At 35.3% G+C, this 21,759-nt stretch overlaps 1 protein-coding gene across 1 annotated transcript in view; it reads left to right on the top strand.

Annotated features, from left to right (window-relative positions):
- The window catches only part of LOC149773827 (disintegrin and metalloproteinase domain-containing protein 9-like), a 108,897-nt gene extending 87,550 nt beyond the window's left edge, over positions 1–21,347 (top strand). The window contains exons 20-21 of the mRNA XM_089945981.1: positions 1,198–1,339; positions 10,537–21,347. Coding sequence (XP_089802107.1) covers positions 1,198–1,339; positions 10,537–11,782 — 1,388 coding nt within the window. The 3' untranslated portion in view covers positions 11,783–21,347. The remainder of the gene's footprint in view (positions 1–1,197; positions 1,340–10,536) is intronic.
- The last annotated feature ends 412 nt before the right edge of the window (positions 21,348–21,759 follow it).

The following is a 21,759-nucleotide window of genomic DNA, read 5'->3' as shown; positions in this document are numbered from 1 at the left end:
TTAATTTAATACTCATCAGTTAAAATTCTGGAAAGAAATGGACTTCCTGCAAATGATTTTCAGCCAGTAGAGCATCATTTGTTCCTTGAGGGACTCTTTATATTTTTAGGCTAATTCTGTGATAACCTATTTTAATTTTTAAAGTTTTATTTGCAGTGACTAACTTTGTAAGTGTTGTTTGAAGTGATTTGATTTTGATTTGTATAGGTAGAAACTTGTGGTGACTACTAACAAACATCCCTATGAAGTTGAAATATTTTTATTTAGTTTCAAATAAATATGCATTACTCTTGAAAATCTTCAGTATTTGTTGGGGAATGGTGGACTCTGATATTTAATAATATATCATAAAATTATTTGTTTGTTTGTTGAAATAATTACTACTGTAACAGTAATATATAATAAGAAGTAATCAATAATTATGAATAAGGTGCTAGTTCAAGTTTCTCCCTGCTGTTATAACATTAAGATGTTTAATCTTCTGATTAAACAAAGATATGAAAATATTTATATATTCAAGTGAAAAGGTGAGAATTTATGTCCCCAAATAATCTATAGATTTGTTCCTGTTTAAAATTGAGGAAAGTGGACACTGGATGAATTTTGTAATGAAAGAAAGGAAGTTTGGGATTTTGGGACTGATCTAAGATTATACAATGCCTTTTACCTTTTGCTCTTAGTATTTATTTACAAAATCAGCATATAAAATAGTTAAAGGTTTAAATGTATTTGAATATGATATATTTTTTTCTTTTAAATACATAGTTTCTGTGTCTGAATGAATTAGATTCCAACATTATTTTGGAATATTAAAATGGAGCTTTTCTTACAGTCCTTATGTTGTTGGTCGTTTTTCATTCATACATAAGTGAACTAACAAAATAACATGCAAGATTCATTCTTGGTCTAATTTTGTAAAATTTTAAGTTGACTAAAACATAAAGAAATGAATGATACGGTCGTTTGTGATAGAATTTCAATCGATATTTTTTAATAGAAAAATATCAATAGTCTAATGCTAATAATAGTTCTTATCTAAGAGGGTAACTCCGTCACTATATGCATGGATGTAAAAGAGTAAATATGGCATCTACTATTTCATTAAGCATCGTAACTATTTTACAAACTATTCTTTGTGGATTTGAATCCGATATAATTGATACAGTTGTTACATTATTTTGTTCTGGTACATTTTAGGCTCCAATTCCCTGCTTGTTGGACTACTGGTGTTTTTCCTGGTTGTGCTACCACTGCTGGGGATCAGCATATTCCTAGTGTATTACTTCAGAAGGAAGCTTCGCAGCTGGTGCAATGTCCATATCATGACGTTCAAGGCCTCGTATGTATGCAAAATAAAAGAATTCAGTACAGCATTCAACTATATGCTGGCAAAAAAATCCAGATGGTTAGATTGTCTTTTTATTTCATTCTAATAATGAAATTTTTCCTTCGGAGTCCAGGATCATGAAACTAATTAGAGATGATTTGATAGGATGTGATCATCAGTAAATCAAACTATCTTCCTTTAGACTACAAGATGCTACTTGAATCAAAACATGAATTGAAACTATGTAAACTCTGCTGAACTTAATTGTTGTTGTTGTGTCTCTTTGGTTCCATTGAATGAAATGAACCACAAGGTCACTTAAAATATGTATGAAAATTATCCATCTCTTGTGACCCATATTTTGATTCACGGACTTTAGTTAAAATTTTTTTTTTTTTTTTTTAGACTGTTCATATTAAAATCATTCCGTTATATCATTGTATACATCCTTATTAGTGTTACACCCATACAACCAATGACGGTCATGATATGAGTCTATGGTATTAAAATAAGTAACAGAAAAGAGTGAAAGACAACAAGCTTTGTAAAATTCAACAAATAATTTTTTTCCCTCAAATACAAAATGAAAAGAAGAAAAAAGAACTTACAGTATTGCCAATTAAATCCCAAAATAATCCAAGAATTACAGACACAAGTCCTAGTAATTTAAAGTCCTAAATAAAATTAAATAAAAGCCCAGAATAAATCCAAAAACTGAAGACAATGATGTGTCTGTGGTGGCTTATAAAGTGTTGATGTGTCAACAGTATTTTGTTAAATGGGGTTGATTTCCTTGTGAATGAGAACATAAATAATCCAAAAATTGGCTATAGACCAATCTTGAACGGAATCATCCTTCTCTCAGTCTCACTATTCAACAGACCGTTCTGGTGGCCTTGTGGTTAGAGCATCCACCTCAGATGCATGAGGTCGTGGGTTCAATCCCCAGCCGAGTCATGCCAAAGACTTAAAAATGGTACTAACAGCTGCCTTGCTAGGCACTCAGCATTAATAGGTTAGTGTTAGGACTATTCAGCCTGGTGCCAGGATAATGTAACTGGGTGGGACATCATGCCACATGTCTGTGGCATGATTCCCCAGTGCTAAACATCACTATAAACTGCCACACTGCAGACATTGTAGTGATATGACTGAAAATTTGTTAAAGCTACGTTAAATATCCAAATCACACACACACTATTCAACATCACCATAGTACAGGCACATGCACCAGTGTGAAAACATTACGATGAAAACATTAAAGAATTCTATCACCAGCTATAAGAATTGCTTGACAGGGTTCCTAAGATGAACAACCTCATGGTTCAAGGGAGCAGGTTTTCTGAGATACGACCCAAATCCCATGTAGTTTTGGCAGGAACTCATGGCCATTATGCATTCTAAAAGTCAAATGACAGAGGCCTTCAACTATTGGAATTTGCCAAATGTAACCTCTTGGTTGTTGCCATCACACTATTTCCAGGAAGCCATTCAAATCCAGATGATGGATGTGGCACTCACATAGCTGCCAACCCTCATGATTTTTGCATGAATTTCATGACTTTCTACAGGATTCATGAATTCACGTCACATGCCAAAAAATCACAAATTCCCCAATTCTCAATTATTTTATATTTTCCCATTAAGTGCTAGTCGTGATATTAGCCGTTGCCAAAACAGTTTGGCACTGCTAGTCGTGATATTAGTAGAACTATAGCCAATTGGTACCATTGGCCCGGTAGCATGCATTTTAGCGTATTTTAATCTATATGTATAAGTAGTTTTACAAATGCTTTTGAAAGAAACCGGGGCCAAACCGGACTTTTTCTCCATGCATGTGCTGCCAACACTGGTTTGAATTACTATTTGGCATTGCATCTTTAAAATGTATTGCACAAAAAGTGACGTTTACTTTGGAATATACCAAACATTTGCCGTGCATTCAGCCATCAAATACCAATATACATCATGCTTTTTGTACACAGTGTGCCACAAATTTTAGCACTGGGCGTGGTGGCAGAGACAATGTGAGGAAGCACATTGGTAGCAAAAAGCACTTAAAAGTTGGGAAACTATGAAGACAGCTTTTTTGAGTGTTGGAATGTTTTTAGATTGAAAGATTAGCATATATTGTAATTTGCTTGAGTTTTCCATGCATGCGATGACACCACTAATCGTTCACCGTTCAACGTTTCATCTTCTGGATTAATACCATTTAGTAATTAAACTACAGTGCAGTTAAAATGTTTTGACCTCTAAGGGAAAAGATTTGTATTCCACAAAAAGTGAAGTATAGATTGGAGTACACCAAAATTTGGCCAAGCGTTCAGCCATCAAACATTGATGTACATTATGCTTTTCACACAGTAGTGTGCCAAGAATTTTACAGTTGGGAATATGCACAGGGGCTGGTATTGTTGCTTTTAATTTACCTGTCATGTATGTACATGTAGTAATATTATTATAAGTACATGTATGAAAGATAAATTGTAAGCAACAAAACGAGCCATTTGAGGTATGTGGCAGAACGATGTGAAACAGCTATAGTACCCACAGCAGATTTCAGTTTTGGAGTACTTTAAGCCACCTACTCAAGTCCTGCATGCTACCAATGATGAAGCATTGTTTGTGAGCTTTCTTGGTGAACATAAGCTGTCTTTCTTAGTTGGAAATCAGCAACAGTGACAGTGAAAGATTATTTCCTATTGTAAGAAAAAATAAGACAAACTTTAGGTGCTGAAAATTTGCAGCAATTTAATCACCAAGATTAACTAGAAGTCTAAACTATTTTGAAACCAAATTTACCATAGCCTGATTGAGGAAGTTCAAGACTGCCACAGCATCATATCATGACAAATAGTGTGTTGTGTAATTTCAGTAAATTGGCTGCAAATATAGTAGTTCATGTATTCAGTGTAAATAATATGTTTTAGTTTTTTGGGAGGATTTTCATATAATGTATTACTGACCATCAAAGTGGATGGAGTTAGTGTCATGATATAATTTTTCACTAATTGTGTTGAAAATTCACTAATTTGTATCCCACGTTTCACTAATTGCGAGTCTGGAGGGTTGGCAGCTCTGCGTTCAACAGACACCAGAGATAAGAACCAACTTTACTGCATTCTTGTCAATTGCAGGTTCTGAAACAATGTGAATCCATTGATAAACTGGTGTGACCATGCCTTGCTAATGTTAAGTTTTTTGCTGAAACTTAAAAAAATACAGAAGCTTTCAATCCAAATGATTAAGTATGACCTTGAGAAGCTGAAGAACCCTCTGGTACATGAAGCCTTTCACCAAAAATTGGTTGGAACTTTACTTATGAGGATGCTGCAGGAGGATGTCAAGTGCCTCACAGAGGGATTTCATGAGGCCATTCATGAAATACCAAGTGCTTCGCAGAGGGATTTCATGAGACAATTCATGAAATCCCAAGTGCCACATGAAGGGATTTCATGAGGCCATTCATGAAATGCCAAGTGCCTCACAGGGTGATTTCATGAGGCCATTCATGAAATGCCAAGTGCCTCACAGAAGGATTCAACGAGGCCCTTCATGTAATGCCAAGTGCCTCACAGAGGAATTTTATGTGACAATTCATTAGTAGCATATCACTTACTTGGAAATGAAGGTGGAAGAAAAAAACATGGATCAACAATGATATGTTGGACCATTGTGGCAAAAGACAATCTAATCAGACCAAGAAAGTAGACCATCAAGCTGCAGCAGACAACAGACCAGTAAATTGCTTGATGAGGAGAAAAATGAGGAAAGCTAAAGAAACCTTGATAAGCAAAAAATGTGATAATTAAAACAAGGAATGCACACAAATGATGGCAAACAGTTTTCCAAACTATCAAACATTTATAAGGAAGCAACAGCTAAAAAAGTCAGTGATACAGGATAAAGCAAGAAGCCTTCTAACTGAACTAGTTGAGATACTGAAGAGATGAATGAATGCTTTAATTCTTCTACACTCATGTTTCCAAAAGGTGGCTCATATGTGACCAGTGTACCCTACTTTACACTGAAAGACACAAACTTCATCATCTGGGGAGAAAAGAGCTAGAGGCATCAATGTAGTCATTCAAGCTAAGCAGGTATAGACATCATTCCTGCAGATCTCATCGGAGCAAGAAGTTATGCCATGAGTGATTCATTGTTCAAATAAGCAGTGAAATCTGGAAGACAGGGAAATGGCCAGAGTCACTTCCTCATCATAACAGTGATAATGAAATGCATAGACTACTGAACCATCCCTGCAAGAACAGATTGAAACCCCAATGGAGAGAGGAAGCCATTGCTAAAGATCATGAAGGCATCACTGCTTAGACTACTGAACCATCCCTGCAAGAACAGACTGAAACCCCAATGGAGAGAGGAAGCCATTGCTAAAGATCATGAAGGCATCACTGCTTAGACTACTGAACCATCCCTGCAAGAACAGACTGAAACCCCAATGGAGAGAGGAAGCCATTGCTAAAGATCATGAAGGCATCACTGCTTAGACTACTGAACCATCCCTGCAAGAACAGACTGAAACCCCAATGGAGAGAGGAAGCCATTGCTAAAGATCATGAAGGCATCACTGCTTAGACTACTGAACCATCCCTGCAAGAACAGACTGAAACCCCAATGGAGAGAGGAAGCCATTGCTAAAGATCATGAAGGCATCACTGCTTAGACTACTGAACCATCCCTGCAAGAACAGACTGAAACCCCAATGGAGAGAGGAAGCCATTGCTAAAGATCATGAAGGCATCACTGCTTAGACTACTGAACCATCCCTGCAAGAACAGATTGAAACCCCAATGGAGAGAGGAAGCCATTGCTAAAGATCATGACGGCATCACTGCTTAGACTACTGAACCATCCCTGCAAGAACAGATTGAAACCCCAATGGAGAGAGGAAGCCATTGCTAAAGATCATGAAGGCATCACTGCTTAGACTACTGAACCATCCCTGCAAGAACAGACTGAAACCCCAATGGAGAGAGGAAGCCATTGCTAAAGATCATGAAGGCATCACTGCTTAGACTACTGAACCATCCCTGCAAGAACAGATTGAAACCCCAATGGAGAGAGGAAGCCATTGCTAAAGATCATGAAGGCATCACTGCTTAGACTACTGAACCATCCCTGCAAGAACAGACTGAAACCCCAATGGAGAGAGGAAGCCATTGCTAAAGATCATGAAGGCATCACTGCTTAGACTACTGAACCATCCCTGCAAGAACAGATTGAAACCCCAATGGAGAGAGGAAGCCATTGCTAAAGATCATGAAGGCATCACTGCTTAGACTACTGAACCATCCCTGCAAGAACAGATTGAAACCCCAATGGAGAGAGGAAGCCATTGCTAAAGATCATGAAGGCATCACTGCTTAGACTACTGAACCATCCCTGCAAGAACAGACTGAAACCCCAATGGAGAGAGGAAGCCATTGCTAAAGATCATGAAGGCATCACTGCTTAGACTACTGAACCATCCCTGCAAGAACAGACTGAAACCCCAATGGAGAGAGGAAGCCATTGCTAAAGATCATGAAGGCATCACTGCTTAGACTACTGAACCATCCCTGCAAGAACAGACTGAAACCCCAATGGAGAGAGGAAGCCATTGCTAAAGATCATGAAGGCATCACTGCTTAGACTACTGAACCATCCCTGCAAGAACAGACTGAAACCCCAATGGAGAGAGGAAGCCATTGCTAAAGATCATGAAGGCATCACTGCTTAGACTACTGAACCATCCCTGCAAGAACAGACTGAAACCCCAATGGAGAGAGGAAGCCATTGCTGAAGATCATGAAGGTTTGACTGTAGGAAGAAGCAACGTGGAATGAATATTCAAGAAATTTTTGATTTGTGACAAATATGCTTGACACCAATTTGAACTGTTCCTTATATTAAAACACTTTAGGGATGTTCTTGACCATGTTTGACATGGAAAAGACCATGTTTAACATGGAGAATAATTTCACAAATATCATTCAAGAACTATACAGAAACTCAGAAAGTGCAATCCTCATAAATGGTATGGTTGGGGAGTGGGTTTGTTTTATTGGCAATAGTGGACGTGCATCAAGGCTTTCTGTACCCTATGCTGTTTAACAGAATACTTGAAAACATCATAACAGAGGTCTTAGAGTAGCCACAGAGGAAGTGGCATTTTTTGAGGATGAGTCATCACATGCCTCCATTTTGCATTGATGGATTTGCAGGCTGAGATACAGAGTAAGCAAGGCTGACAACAAAAACAAAGTCACACCACTAATTAAAAGGAAATCACACTTGACATCACTACATAAAACAAAGTCAAACTTTTCATACTACCTCAAAGTCACACCTTTCATAACTACCTGAAACAGTCAGACTTCTCATTACTACATAAAACAAAGTCACACTTTTCATCACTACTTGAAAGTCACATTTTTCTTCATTACCTGAAACAGTCACATTTTTCATCGCTATCTGAAACAGTCACACTTTTCATCACTACCTAAAACAAGTCACATTTTTCATCACTACCTGAAACAGTCACACTTTTGATCACTACCTAAAACAAAGTCAGACCTTTTGTCACTACCTAAAACAAAGTCACATTTTTCATCACTACCTGAAACAGTCACATTTTTCATCACTACCCATAACATTCAGACTTTTCATTGCAACATAAAACAAAGTCACACTTTTCATCAATACCTGAAACAGTCACATTTTTATCACTATTTGAAACAATCATACTTGTCATCACTACCTGAAACAGTCACATTTTCCATCACTACCTGAAACAGACTTTTCATCACTACCTGAAACAAAGTCACATTTTTCATCACTGCCTAAAACAGTCACATTTTTCATCACTACCTAAAACAAGGTCAGACTTTTCGTCACTACCTGAAAGTCACATTTTTCATCACTACCTGAAACAGTCATATTTTTCATCACTACCTGAAACAGTCACACTTTTCATCACTAGCTAAAACAAAGTCAGTCTTTTCATCACTACCTGAAACAGTCACATTTTTCATCACTACCTGAAACAGTCACACTTTTCATCACTACCTAAAACAAAGTCGGACTTTTCATCACTACCTGAAACAGTCACATTTATCATCACTACGTGAAACAGTCACACTTTTCATCACTACCTAAAACAGTCACTTTTCATCACTACTTGAAACAAGGTCACACTTTTCATCACTACTTAAAACAAAGTCCTTCATCACTACCTGAAACAAAGTCAAACTTTTCATCACTAGCTGAAACAAAGTCAGACTTTTCATCACTACCTGAAACAAGATCACACTTTTCATCACTACCTGAAACAAGATCACACTTTTCATCACTACTTAAAAACAAAGTCTTTCATCACTATCTGAAACAAAGTCAGACTTTTATGGACACTAATACTGTTAGTATTTCCATATGCCTGTGAAACCTGACTTTAAAGAAAGACACTGAAAGGTAAATGTGCTGAATGATAAACAAAGACACTGATAGAAGAAGATTTCTTGAACCATGGTAATAAAGATACAACTGATTGCAAAACAAAGAAAGTGTTTGACACCATCCAGTCAGCCTTTGGCAACCATGATGACCTCATAACAGTCATAAATAAGAGAAAGCTCCATTGGTTTAGTCACATCACATGATCATCATCAGTAATGGCCAATTCCCTCTCACAAGTTTCTGTCAGTGGCAAAAGAAATGGGGATGCCAATGCAAGAACTGGCTTGAAAACTTCATGGAATGATAATGTCACTTAAAGAAGCATTGCAAGATGCAAAGGACTGCAGTGTCTGTCAGGGGACACCATAAGTAGCACCCAAATAATCTCACTGAAATGGACATGTGATCTCTGTATAAAGACAATGAAGATTTATATAATATACATGTATTTGCCATCAGATATTGCTGTTTTTACTTCAAATACAAAATGTTGCAATAATTTCTTGAAAACCATTGAAGAGAATTTGACTGCATGAAGACGTCTCAGCTTTGTACAAAATGTTGTTGATCCACCTTCAGATGTGGACACCATTACTAAAAATGGATGAATATTTAAACTGCTTCCTCCCCAAAGTCATTAAAAAGAATTTGACCAACTTTGGCAAAAGCTATCTAGGCATGAAGTCTTGTAAACTTTGTAAAATTTTGCTGATCTACCATAAAATAATGCCAACACTGCTAAAAATTAAGAACCTTTTAAAGAAAGCTTTATTTCAAAAGCTTATTAGACAGAAAGCAACCTGGCATAAAGACCTTCAATGTTTATACAAATGACACCAATCCATCTTTAGATAAAACCACCCTTGCTTGAATTGAGACAAAATTTTTAAAAGACGTTCTCATAAAGCACTGAACCGAAATTGACCAGATTTGACAGAAAGTATTCAGGCCTTTTAAATTTATACAGGAACTGTGGATCAGTCATAAAAAATAAACTTGCAATACGAAAAATAGAAAAACTCACAAACTGTTGAATAAAATATGAGAAAAATTTTCAGCATTCTGATGTGTAAGCATTTCAGTTTGTACAAATGATGCCAATCTGCTATCAAATATCAACACTGTTACTAATAATAGAAAAACATTTATAATCAGTTTTGCAAAAACTGATGAACATAATTTGACCAAATTATCCAGAAACATTGTAGCAAGAAGGACATGTATGTTTGTACAGATAATGTGATCTGCTTTTAGTGTGGCATTTTTGTCAAATAGATAAACCTTTAAGTAATTTCTCAAAAAAGATCAAGAGAACTTTACAAGATTTCACAGAAAACCTCGTAGCATCAGTCCCTTTAAGTCTGCACAAAAGTTCTGTCATTTAGTAAAGCTGCTGATAGTAAAAAATAAAAAAGATTCCGTGTCAGAAAGAAACATACTACCCAAGATTACTTGGCCTATTGCCCTTTTTTTTTGGCATTTAGGCATATGTAAAGCAGGTGAACTATTCCAGGCCTACATGGGGCTCTTGTTCTATTTTCTTGTTTTATTTTTTTGGCATGCCTTGTTAGTTTAGTGGACTGTATGAGGGTAAGGTGTGTATATATATGTGTGTGTGTGTGTGTGTATATATATATATATATATATATACACACACACATATGTCACTTAAGTGCAAAAGTAAGCATGGTATCCTTGGATATGACTCATTTATCCCTGTTATTTAAACTCTTTTTTATGGATATTTTCAGCCGCCCTAGTCGACCTCAGCGTCCCAGTAGACCACCACCACGTCCTACAAGAACTCCTGAAAGAGCACCCTCAGATGTGTCCACAACATCACAGAGCAAGAGACCCAAGGTCCCCATGAAAAATGGCAATATTTCCATTGAGATATCAGACCCTGTTCTAACAGGCAGTACCAATAAGGACTCCCATGCAGACATTCAGCCAAGTCCAAAACCACGACCTAATGTGCCATTACGGCCTAACCCACCAGTTCCCAGACCAGTTTCACCAATGAAAGGTGCAATAGAACTGACCCAACAGTTTAGTGCAGTGTTATCAGCAACAGCAGATGAATCCCCACAACCAGCTCAAAAGAGGGAGCTAAAGCGAGAAATTTCAAGCCCAGTTCTGATCAGTACAACAGATCGTAGATCAAAACACCTTATCAAGGTCGATGGCACGATAGCTCATGAAATTATCCCCCCGCCCATTCCACCTCATATAAAGACGGTGGATAGAAGTGAGTCAGACAGGTCCATGTCAAAGAGACCATTGCCCCCACGACCAACATCCTTGCCTCCACAGGATAATGTGAGTCTACATGATGTGGAAGAGGATTCTAAACAAGATCGAAAATCTATGGTCAATGCATCAAGGATGCCTCTGAGGCCACCACCCCCTCCAATGAAGACTGATGTTACTATTGAAAGCAATCAAATGGAAGAAATTTCTGAACCTAAGATGAAAACCTCTCAACCAGAAAGTAATCAGATGAAATTAAATACACAGTCGAAAAAAGGTTTACCTAAGATGTCTGTTTTTAGAACTAATTCAGACTCTTCAGCCACTAAATCAGGTGAATCTAAGGTAGTAAATAAGTCACCAGCTGTTAAGATTAAATCTGACCCAAAGTCAAATGCTGGCCAGTGGACTATTGCAAATAAACCTATTTTTAACCCAAAACTGAGTAAGGCTTCTCCCAAAATGGGACAGAGTTCACTGGTATCATCATCATCTTCCTCCGACTCCAATGAAAATCTGCCTAGCACAAGGAAAGAATCCACAGAGTCAATTGAAGATGATGCAAATGCTGGGGCTGCTAGTGTAGCAGGATTAAGGAAAATGTTTGAAGATCAGAAAAAATCTCTGATTAGTGGAAATGTAGGTGAAAAAGAATTAAGTCGAAGTAATTCGAGAGGTAAAGATGGAAACCCTCCACCAAAACTGGCTCCAAAACCAGGAAAGAATATTCACACAATTGATGTCTGATGAGGAGTTATTTGCCAGCTTTTGTTGATAGGGTGTTAAGATGTGCAATAGTTACAGACTATTTTTTAATAATATCATGATAAACCAGTGTTACATATGGTTGATGTATACTGGCCTGTTGTCATGATATGTCTTTGATGTATACTGGCCAGCTACCAGTTGTCATGACATGTAGTTGCTATACACTGGCCAACTACCAGTTGTCATGACATGTACTTGATGTATATTGGCCAACTACCAGTTGTCATGACATGTACTTGATGTATATTGGCCAGCTATCAGTTGTCATGACAAGTCTTTGATGTATATTGGCCAGCTACCAGTTGTCATAACATGTAGTTGCTGTACACTGGCCAACTACCAATTGTCATGTCATATACTTGATGTATACTGACCAGCTACCAGTTGTCATGTCATATAGTTGATGTATACTGGCCAGCTATTGGTTATCATTGCCTATAGTTGATTTATCCTGGTCACCTACCAGTTATCTAGTTCTCATGATGTGTCCTTGATGTATACTGGTCAGCTACCAGTTATCATGAGTTTTTAAAAACAAAAATCGTGAATAATTTAATTTGTATTTTAGAATGAGTTCTCTTTATCATTAGGGAAAAAAATTGGTTAAAACACAGTTTGTTGTGTTTACTTTGTTGGTTTGTTGGGTGTTTTTCTTCTACATGTTTGCTAATAGATACTCTGTGAAAGTGGCCTACCTTTCTGTGTTAGAAATGACATCACAGTGCCAGTTATCATGATGCAAAATAAACTCAGCTTTGGAAATTACTTATGATTGATGGATTTAGTTATTACTCTGAAGGAATGATTTGATCAAGATAACAGGATGAAAATGATGGAAAAAAATCAGCATTAATTATGCTTCATTCCATACATGATGATACATTAACCAAAAGTTTTGATTGCTTGTTCATAATTTAGAATGGGCATCTGGAATGGAAACTAAACTGTCTGGCTTAGTGGTCCATCTGCTGTTTGTGTTTAGTTCCTTGATTGAAATTTCACTTCAAGGTTAGAAGTTGCTTGATAAGAATATTTACATTCATTATATAATGATGACTTGACTGGTGAAAATACATTTTTTCATACATGGTCAACCAAATGATAGTGGTAGCTGGCCCAGTAATTAAAACTGCTGGAAATGTCACTTGTGCCAGTGGGGAAAAATCACCCTTTTTTAAACAGCTATTTAGTTCAGTTTTAAAACTAAATTTTAAGAAAAAAAAAGTTTATTATGCAGCCAAGAGGCTTTCAAGGTCATTTTTGTCTGCTTCCCAGAGATGGCTGCATAACTTGGGCTTTGTGTGTGTTTTAAAAAATAAATATTTTATGATGAGAAGTGGGTGTAAGCTAATGTATGATATTCTGATCTGGGTGTAACAATAAGAACTTTAAATTCATTTTATCATGTAAATATAGGTAAGCTGATATTTAATGCTTTAACTATATCTTAATAAAGTCTTCATTGAGCTGCAGTAGCTGGGTTAGATGGGCATTGGGATTGTAATTCATGATTGCAGGTTTCCATATCCACCCAGACAAGATCAGGTTGGCTGCATTTGTGCATCTTTGGGACAGGCTCAGAGTGACATTTCCTTGATATAATATAGCCCAGTGGTGGGCAAGCAATGTGTCTGTGGGTCAGATTTGGACCCTTGACCTGGCCTTATCCAGTAATTGACTTCTTTGGATGTGGTTTTAAAAATCACTTATCCAGCCTGTGTGCTGGAAGAGGTTTCCCATGCCTAATATACCAGTTATATGTTGAAAGTAACATTCAAACAACAACCAACCAATCATTCTGTCTAAAATCAATTTTTGGTTCCCTTCCAATATCAGTAACTTAATTTCATTGAAACTTTGCCACATATGCTATTTGTGATATATTAATTTTGAAACTGTTTGCATGTTCTTTTATATTCAAAGATATTGTATAACCCAAAATGAAGAAGCAACATGTAAGTGTTATTTAGTTTATTTGGGAAGATTCATGGTAGTTATTAAAGTTTTGAATGTTTTTAATCAGAAAAAACAACAGACAAATCCAGAAAGATGTCGCTTCACATGACTTGCATTTTCTTATCTTCCATTTGAAAGATTGCATTATTTCATATTTTGATTGCAGTTGAGTAAGAAGGATATGAAGTATAAAAAAAATTGCTTTTTCTGTGTCCGTCAAGGGTTTTGATGTACATGTGAAATACATATTAGTGCCTATTGTTGTACTTAAAGATATATCATGGTTTTGTGTAACAGTTCTCAACATAAGGATCTTTGAGATTTTGAGCTTGATGTGACCTGGACAAGAATATACTGCCTTGTGTCCTGTGGATTGTAATGAGCAGGTGACACAATTATTATTCATATTCTTCAGCTCTGTTGACACAGTTTTTTTTATAAGTCCTGTTCATATATTCCAGGTTATTAGCAGTCATTTTGCTGATTGAGTAAATGAGCTGTGAGCGTGATAATTGAGTCAATGAGCTCCGAGTGTGCTAATTGAGTCAGTTGGCTGTCGCTGTGTGAATTGAGTTATATTTTCCATAAGAAGAGCAAAAAAAACTTGAACTTTCTTGAAGGTTTGCTAAAAGTGAAGAATGCTACCTGCATTCAGTAGAAGTGGGCATTAAAGCCCAAGCCAAAAAATGACATATTTATTAAGTTTTGCCTCTTTGCTTTTTCTGTTAGATGACAGAATGAACACGTGTGATTTGACTTATTCAGGAATGGTCACTGGCACAAAACACTCAACATTTCATTCAAATAAAACTATTTCCAGGAAAAGTAATGTAACCCATGTTAATTTTTGGTAAGTTGAGTCTAAGTTGGTGTCTAACATAAATAATATTGTTCATGCATCTGAACTTACAAATAATGTACTGGATTTCATCAGTTTAGTAAAATTAAAGAAATATTTCAGGATCTGAATTAGTGTAGTGATGCCTTACTATATTTAAACAAAGAAGAAAGACCTTTTCTCCCTGACCACAGTTAAGTAGGAAGAAAATAAATTTTGTAAAGTTATTTCTCCTTTACGCCTCTAATGTTTCATTCACTGTGTACCATCCTTGTCCATAAATAATATAATGTGTGTTAGCTGTGGCAATGGAAATTTGCATTCAGATTATTCAGCTGCAGATTGGGCTTTTTCCAATTCCCATGGAGATCAACATTCAGCATGAAATCTTCATTAGAATGGTCCTCCTTCTTTACTTTATGGGAACCATGGTAATTTAGTAGAGCCTTGGACTCATAATCAAAGACTTGCAGGTTCTCTACCCACCCAGGCCAGCCTCACTTGGTTGCCTTGGTGTTTCCATGGGAAGGCACTTATTCCAGTTTCCTCTGATTATATTGCCAACAGTGTGTTAAAAGTGCCATTAAAATCTATGAAGAAAAATAAGTACAGTCTGGAAGTACTTCAGGCAACAACTGACCCTGGAGAGCCAGTAACGAAATGAAAGTTGGGGATGGAACAAAATCACATGCATTGGTTCCTCAGAGTTCAATTGAAGCCACAATAGTGCAGTGTGTTATAGGTGGGGCAACCCTGTACTTGGGCACACTACATTGAAAAAAGTAGTATTGTCTTTAAATTTTGACTTAAATTTCAATCCCTCAATGCCTGTAACAGTGTCCATTATCTCTACCAAATATATTATTCATTACTAATAATAGTAACAGGCTTCATGGTCCTATTTAATTTTATTTTTGTAATAGATTTTTATGTTTTTTTTATTTTAATGACACTTTTAATACCTTGTTGACTGTATCATGCCAAAGAAATAGAGTTAAGTGCTTTGCCAAGGGCACACAGGCTGCTAATCCAGGCTCTTCTATACAGGTACCAAACCTATAACCCTTGAATGAAGACTCTAATGCTCTACCAGGTGAAATGCTGTTGCTTCCCACTAAAATTATTAACACAGTATAAAGTATGTGGTCTTTCAGGGCAATTTCATATGTCAAGGGAGCCAACTCAAATTTTGGTGACTGTTTTGACCCGATAGGGATCTCTGTGGTTGTATTTGAAATAGTAGTTGAATATGCTTTTTAAAAGTAGATCACCACAATAATTTATCAGATAGTGTTTCAAATTTTAATATTAATTCTCTGGTGACATGAAAACGGTTTGAAAATATTGTACAAATTATTTTGAGCATCAAATTTATAAAAGTGAAAGGACCCTGAATATCATTATCTCTGGAACTATGTTTTTCCATCTTGTGTAAATTTATATTACTTCAGCCTCCAAGTCTTCAGTACTCTCAGTACTTTGATCTGAGCATTTTCTTTTAATGATATTTCTCCTGCTGCACAAATAATTAAATGAGAATAACAAATATTTTCTTGGGTATGTAAAATATGCAGAAGTTTGGGTATGTAAAATATGCAGAAGTTTCACCAGAAACAATTGTTCTCTATACAAAAATTAAACCATGGCATTTGAATTGGTCCATTGGATATGTGAAAAGAAAACAACATGAAGCTTAGTGTTATATCTTTCTTTTTTTTATTAAAACAGTATTAATCATTCACCCCACCCAACCCTGGATCGTCATGCATGCAATTTTTCATCGCTCCCATTTTTTTCAGGTTCAGTACTTAACGTAGACTCTTAACTTCCTGATATAAATGCAGTCATCTAATTCTTCATCAATCTTACTATACCATGGTTTGGTCTATAACATGGTTGGAAGTCATATACCATGGCTACCACATTATGGTGATGGAAAGCTGTATAAATAGGATTGATCCCCATACCTGTATTATATCAGGGACCATTGCATTAGTGGTTATTTAAACTTGTAAATTGGGCATGGATACTATTGTTTGCAAAGAAAGGTCATCTTTGATTGAGCCTATTAATTAATGGTCTGTGGCAGCCAAAAGTCCATGAATACTGTTTTCCCATGAAAGATAGGGAATTTACATTTTGATTGTATTTAAGTTATATTTTTTTTAATCATATATAGATTTGGGATATAAATAATAATCATGTTTTAACTGCCCATAGTTTTTATAACATTAAAATATCATACAAAGTTTATGACATTACAATGCCTCAATTATATGTCATCACCATGGTAATGTGAGCAATATTTTGATGCCATTGAAACTGACTGATATCTTCATTCCAGAGTTGCAGGAATTAGTTTTTAAAAAACAAATGTTCATAGATTTTGTCAGTGGTTGAAACATTGTCAAATGTTATTTTCAAAGCCTGCCTTTCATGATAAAGACCTTGTTTTTGCTTGTCTAGCTGGAAGTTCATCTGCCAACAATTTAATATTTTATGGCATATTCCTTGAATTATCTCCAAGTATCTTTCATTCACGTTGCAAATATATGAGAATGTTCTTTTTGTCAGTCGATGAGAAACTAAATATTAAATTGACCTTTTTAGGTTTATTTTTGGATATGGTTATAATCAAGCCTTCACCACAACAATTTGTAGCGAAAGTTTTGTATTTTTACTAGATGCCATTAATCTTGCCATGTTGCGGTTGTCAAAATTAGAATCTCATAATATTGACAGAAATTAAACAAATATTCTGCAGGTATGGACAGAGATCTTGGTAGCAAGATGAACACTAAGTCAAAAATTTCAACTCTTGTTAAACAACTAAGGTATAACTAGATGTTCATTTTTAAGCTTCTGAAAGCGGGACTTTTTTGCATCTTTATTCACTGTTCATCAGTACCATTATACATATTTTCTGTGATTATATACACTGATTTTTACACTTATCAGCTTCATACTTTTAAACATCATTTTGGTCAAACATTATTTGTTGAATATTCATTCATATTTGTCGCAGTAAAAATGCTGAGTAAACTTTTCTTTCAGTTTGCCTTTATTTTAAAGTTTGATTTCTTAGTCTTCACAGTATAGCACATTTTTAAAATATATTTTATTTGAATTTGTGTATGAAAGTCATGTGTAAATTTCTCTTGTATAATTGGAGAATGTTACCAGGCCAGGAAGTTAAAGAATATATTTATTAAAGCAGGACATGTATGGAACTCAAACTTGCAATCTGAGTGCATATTTGGATGAAATGTCTTACACAATAGATCTAGGGTGCTGTGACCTAATGTGGCCATTGACAGAATTTTACTGTTCCATTTGAAGTTCAGCCATACAGTTCAGAAAGAAGTGCTACTTGTATTTGAAATTGTAAGGTGGTTTCACATATTCTTTTCTCATGTTAAACACAATATAATTTATATAAAAAGAATCATATTAGTATTGTATTTGGCAAGCTTAACAGGGTAGCCTCTGGTTTAGATGGGCATTTTTTTTTCTGTTGCAATAAAGAATGATCTTTTGGGTTTTGTGAATATCAGCAATATGAATATATAGGGAAATTAGAGTTATGTCTGCTAAAATAAGAAGAATTTAGCAGAAAAGATACATGTTTGCTAATTTTATTTTACCAAGTTAGTATCTGTATTTCTCCTACAAGTTAAATGTCCCATTATTGATTAATTTTGATATTTGCATATTTTTATGTATGCATCTAATATCCAGATTTTGCATTAGTTTCCAGTGCTGAATTTTGTGTACCATATATACTCACATACAAATCAGGCTAAACAGCAAACCCCAGTATGTCATTGCATAATGTGCTGGTTGATCAGGCTACATGTTCTTAGCTCTACGGAATAGTTCTAACAAACTGCATTGACCCAGATCTACTGGCACATTATGCATGGCAGAACTGGGTCTATGCAGTTTGCATTTGGGATCCAACTTATAAGTGAGTATATATGATACAAATTGAATAGGTGGTATCATCCTATAGTTATTTTACTATTGTTGTAAAAGTGGGCTCTATTATATGCATAATTACATGAATGCATCTGAAATTGGGGAGTAACAAAATGATTGCAATGTTTATAGTGATGTAATCTTGCTCCATGAATATTTTGTTTAATCTAGATGTCAGATTTTTCTTTGCCGTTGCCACTTATATGACAGCATGTACCATTTGGTTGAAAGCTGTTTGTCTATTTGTATGTCTGTCACAAAATCCTAGGTGCACAACCTAGATATTATGATCATGAAAAACTCAGTAATGTGACTTGTAGATTGTCATTATGATCTTACTAACATGTCTAGATTTATGCATATTTTAACAAAGCACTTATTGGAAGGGTAGCTGTGTTCTAGGGACACATTTGTAACTTTCAGTTTTACATCCCATTATCTACATTAAACAACTCTCATAATTTCCATCTATATTTAACAGTTAAGGAAATTTTTGTAAAAGTTTTTTTTTGTTTTTTTGTTAAAGTAAAAACTACATTCTGAATACCTTGTTTTGATCATGTAAATCAAAGGTCTTATTGTTCTTAATAGAAAATGGTTCAGATTGGCCAGTCATCTGTATTGTTAAATAATATAATTGATCAAAGCAAAACATACTGTAATGTAGTTTTTTTTATAAATTTATGGTCAGTAACAAGTTAGGTGCTTTTTAGGTTTTTGCTATATTTACCATCCTACCTCGTGTACATTTTTTAAAATAGAAAACTGTTAAATGATTGTTTAAAGTTGGAGCTGTCACAAGTCTTGGTGAAAGCAGTGTTTGCAGAAACCAGGGAGTGATGCAATAGTCAAAATGAATTACCCAAGGTGATTTCATTGTAATTTTCAAAGATGTACGATGAAATCTGCCGTAAGAACAAATTATATTTCATTCATCAGATATACATAAGGAGGCCTAAGATTTGTCTGTCTTGTTCATATTTGTCACATATTTCAGAGGGTTTGATTAAAAGAAGATACATTACTATTATGTTGATGTAGAACCAAGAAAATTAAAAAGAACAAGTGTTTTTGAAATGGTAGTGGACAGTGTAACCTTGCTCTTTTCATCTGGATGTAGCTTAATACATAACATAATTTAGATTTGTCTTAGGCATTTACTATTACGTCTGTTACAGTATTTTGTTTTGTTTTGTTGTTTTGTTCAGTTATCCTGGCCATAAGCCAGGTGAGCTTATGGTATGGTCCACTGGCCATTGTTATGGTATGGTCCATTGGCCATTGTTATATTATGGTCAGTTGGCCATTGTTCATCTTTTACAATCAATCCATTGGTCGTAATATGTCAATAGTTGCTATTTACACATAATTTTACAGGGTGAATTCTGGCATCAAAAGTTTTCATGTTTGTATGGTGACCATTACTATTAATATAAGCAACAAAAAAGGAAACTTTTAACAGCCTTTTATCAAACATCACTTGACAGAATTTGACCAAAGTTCATAGAAAGTACCCTGGCATGAAGATCTTTCAAAAATAAATTTCCAGATGTTGCCAATCCACCATTAGACATGGCTACCATTGCTAAAAATAAAATAACCTTTAAACAGTTTCTTCAACAATTCCTAACAAAATTCAACAAACTTTGACAGAAAGCATCCTGGCATGAAGGTCTTTCTAATTTGTTCAGTTTCTAGAAAGTTGCTGAACAGAGTATTGTACAGATGGTGTTGATGTGATCAAAAATTTATGGAGGTATCAGAACTAAAAAGAAATCTTGTAATATTGGAAGTAATTTGTGCAGAAAGCACCTACTCACCCAGTTACTCTTGAATTTGACTTGTATGTTGATATCACCTGGGTGAATGATCTCAGGCCAGCTTGTGTCTTTTCTTTACATCAAGTCATGTATTACAAAAACATTTAACTCCACAGCTTTCTCTCTGTCTCTGTCTCTGTCTCTCTCTCTCTCTCTCTCTATATATATATATATGAGACTCATGGAGAGAGAGATGTTTGTATTTCGAGTTGTATTCTACAAATTTGTTATCAGTCCTAAAATTATATATATATATATATATATATATATATATATATATATATATATATATATATATATATATATATATCTGTAAAACTTTTTATTTATTGACCTCCATTGTTTTCACAATGGTTTAATCAGTCTCCTTTGCTTCAGTTTTTGTATATGTTCCAAGTGGTATGACAAATATTACAGCTGTGCTTATTTTGCATATGATTTGTCATGGGCATGTTTTATCATATATATACACACTTATAATTCAAGTCCAGCTGCAAACAACCTAGACCCTGATCTGCCCGTGTATTATGCACTGACAGCTGAGGGTCTGTTTTGTTGGTTCTACTGATTCTCCAAAAATATGCATTGATGCAGATCTGCCAGTGCGTTATGCAGTGGAAGGTCTGGGTCTGTGCAGTGTGCAGTTCTCTTTGTCTAATAAGTTAGTATATATGGTACTTGGAGGATTGACTTTTTTTATTACAATAATGAAAATTATTTGAAGCCATTAAAATGTTGTAAAGCAAACTCTAAAGCGTGTAAAGGGATGTTAGGCCATGGATGTTATACTATATTGCTATATTATGTTAACGATTGTTTTTATGGAACATTCTGGTCATTGATGATATGTATCTATCAGACTAATGTACAGATGAATTTTGGCTTATTATTTGTAAATAATTGACTTGTTTATTTTGCCTCTTGTTTTATAAAACATACAATTATAAACATATCATTTGTTTGCTTTTTGTATTTTGTATTGTTCCCTATAGCTATTTTTGTCATGTATACTTTTTTTACTCCTCCTACCCCAACTTCATCTCCCACCTAGACTGAAAGGTCCAGGGAATATTGGCATAGTGATAGCAATGTCTGTATATGAATTCATCCATCCATTTGTAGTTGGGGTGGATTTTACATTATTTGAGTTCAAAGTGGGGTTTTCTGTACTCTAGGTAGGAAGAACCCTATTTGTTTGGGGGAGGGGGGGCACGAAGTTTGTTATAGTTTCAGCATCCATGTGATAAATAAAGTTTTCTGTGTCCAGTCCTCACCAGACTTCATGGATTGACTACACTTGAATAAATGCACTTCTCTATTGATTTTACAATCTAAAGTTCAAAGGTAAGACTTAGTACAGTTGA

This window comes from Sinohyriopsis cumingii, unplaced genomic scaffold (assembly GCF_028554795.1).
Source record: "Sinohyriopsis cumingii isolate HCF-2022 unplaced genomic scaffold, ASM2855479v2 utg000552l, whole genome shotgun sequence".
Lineage (NCBI taxonomy): Eukaryota > Metazoa > Mollusca > Bivalvia > Unionida > Unionidae > Sinohyriopsis > Sinohyriopsis cumingii.
Note: the sequence above shows the minus strand (reverse complement) of the source record. Positions and strands in the feature narration are given on the sequence as shown.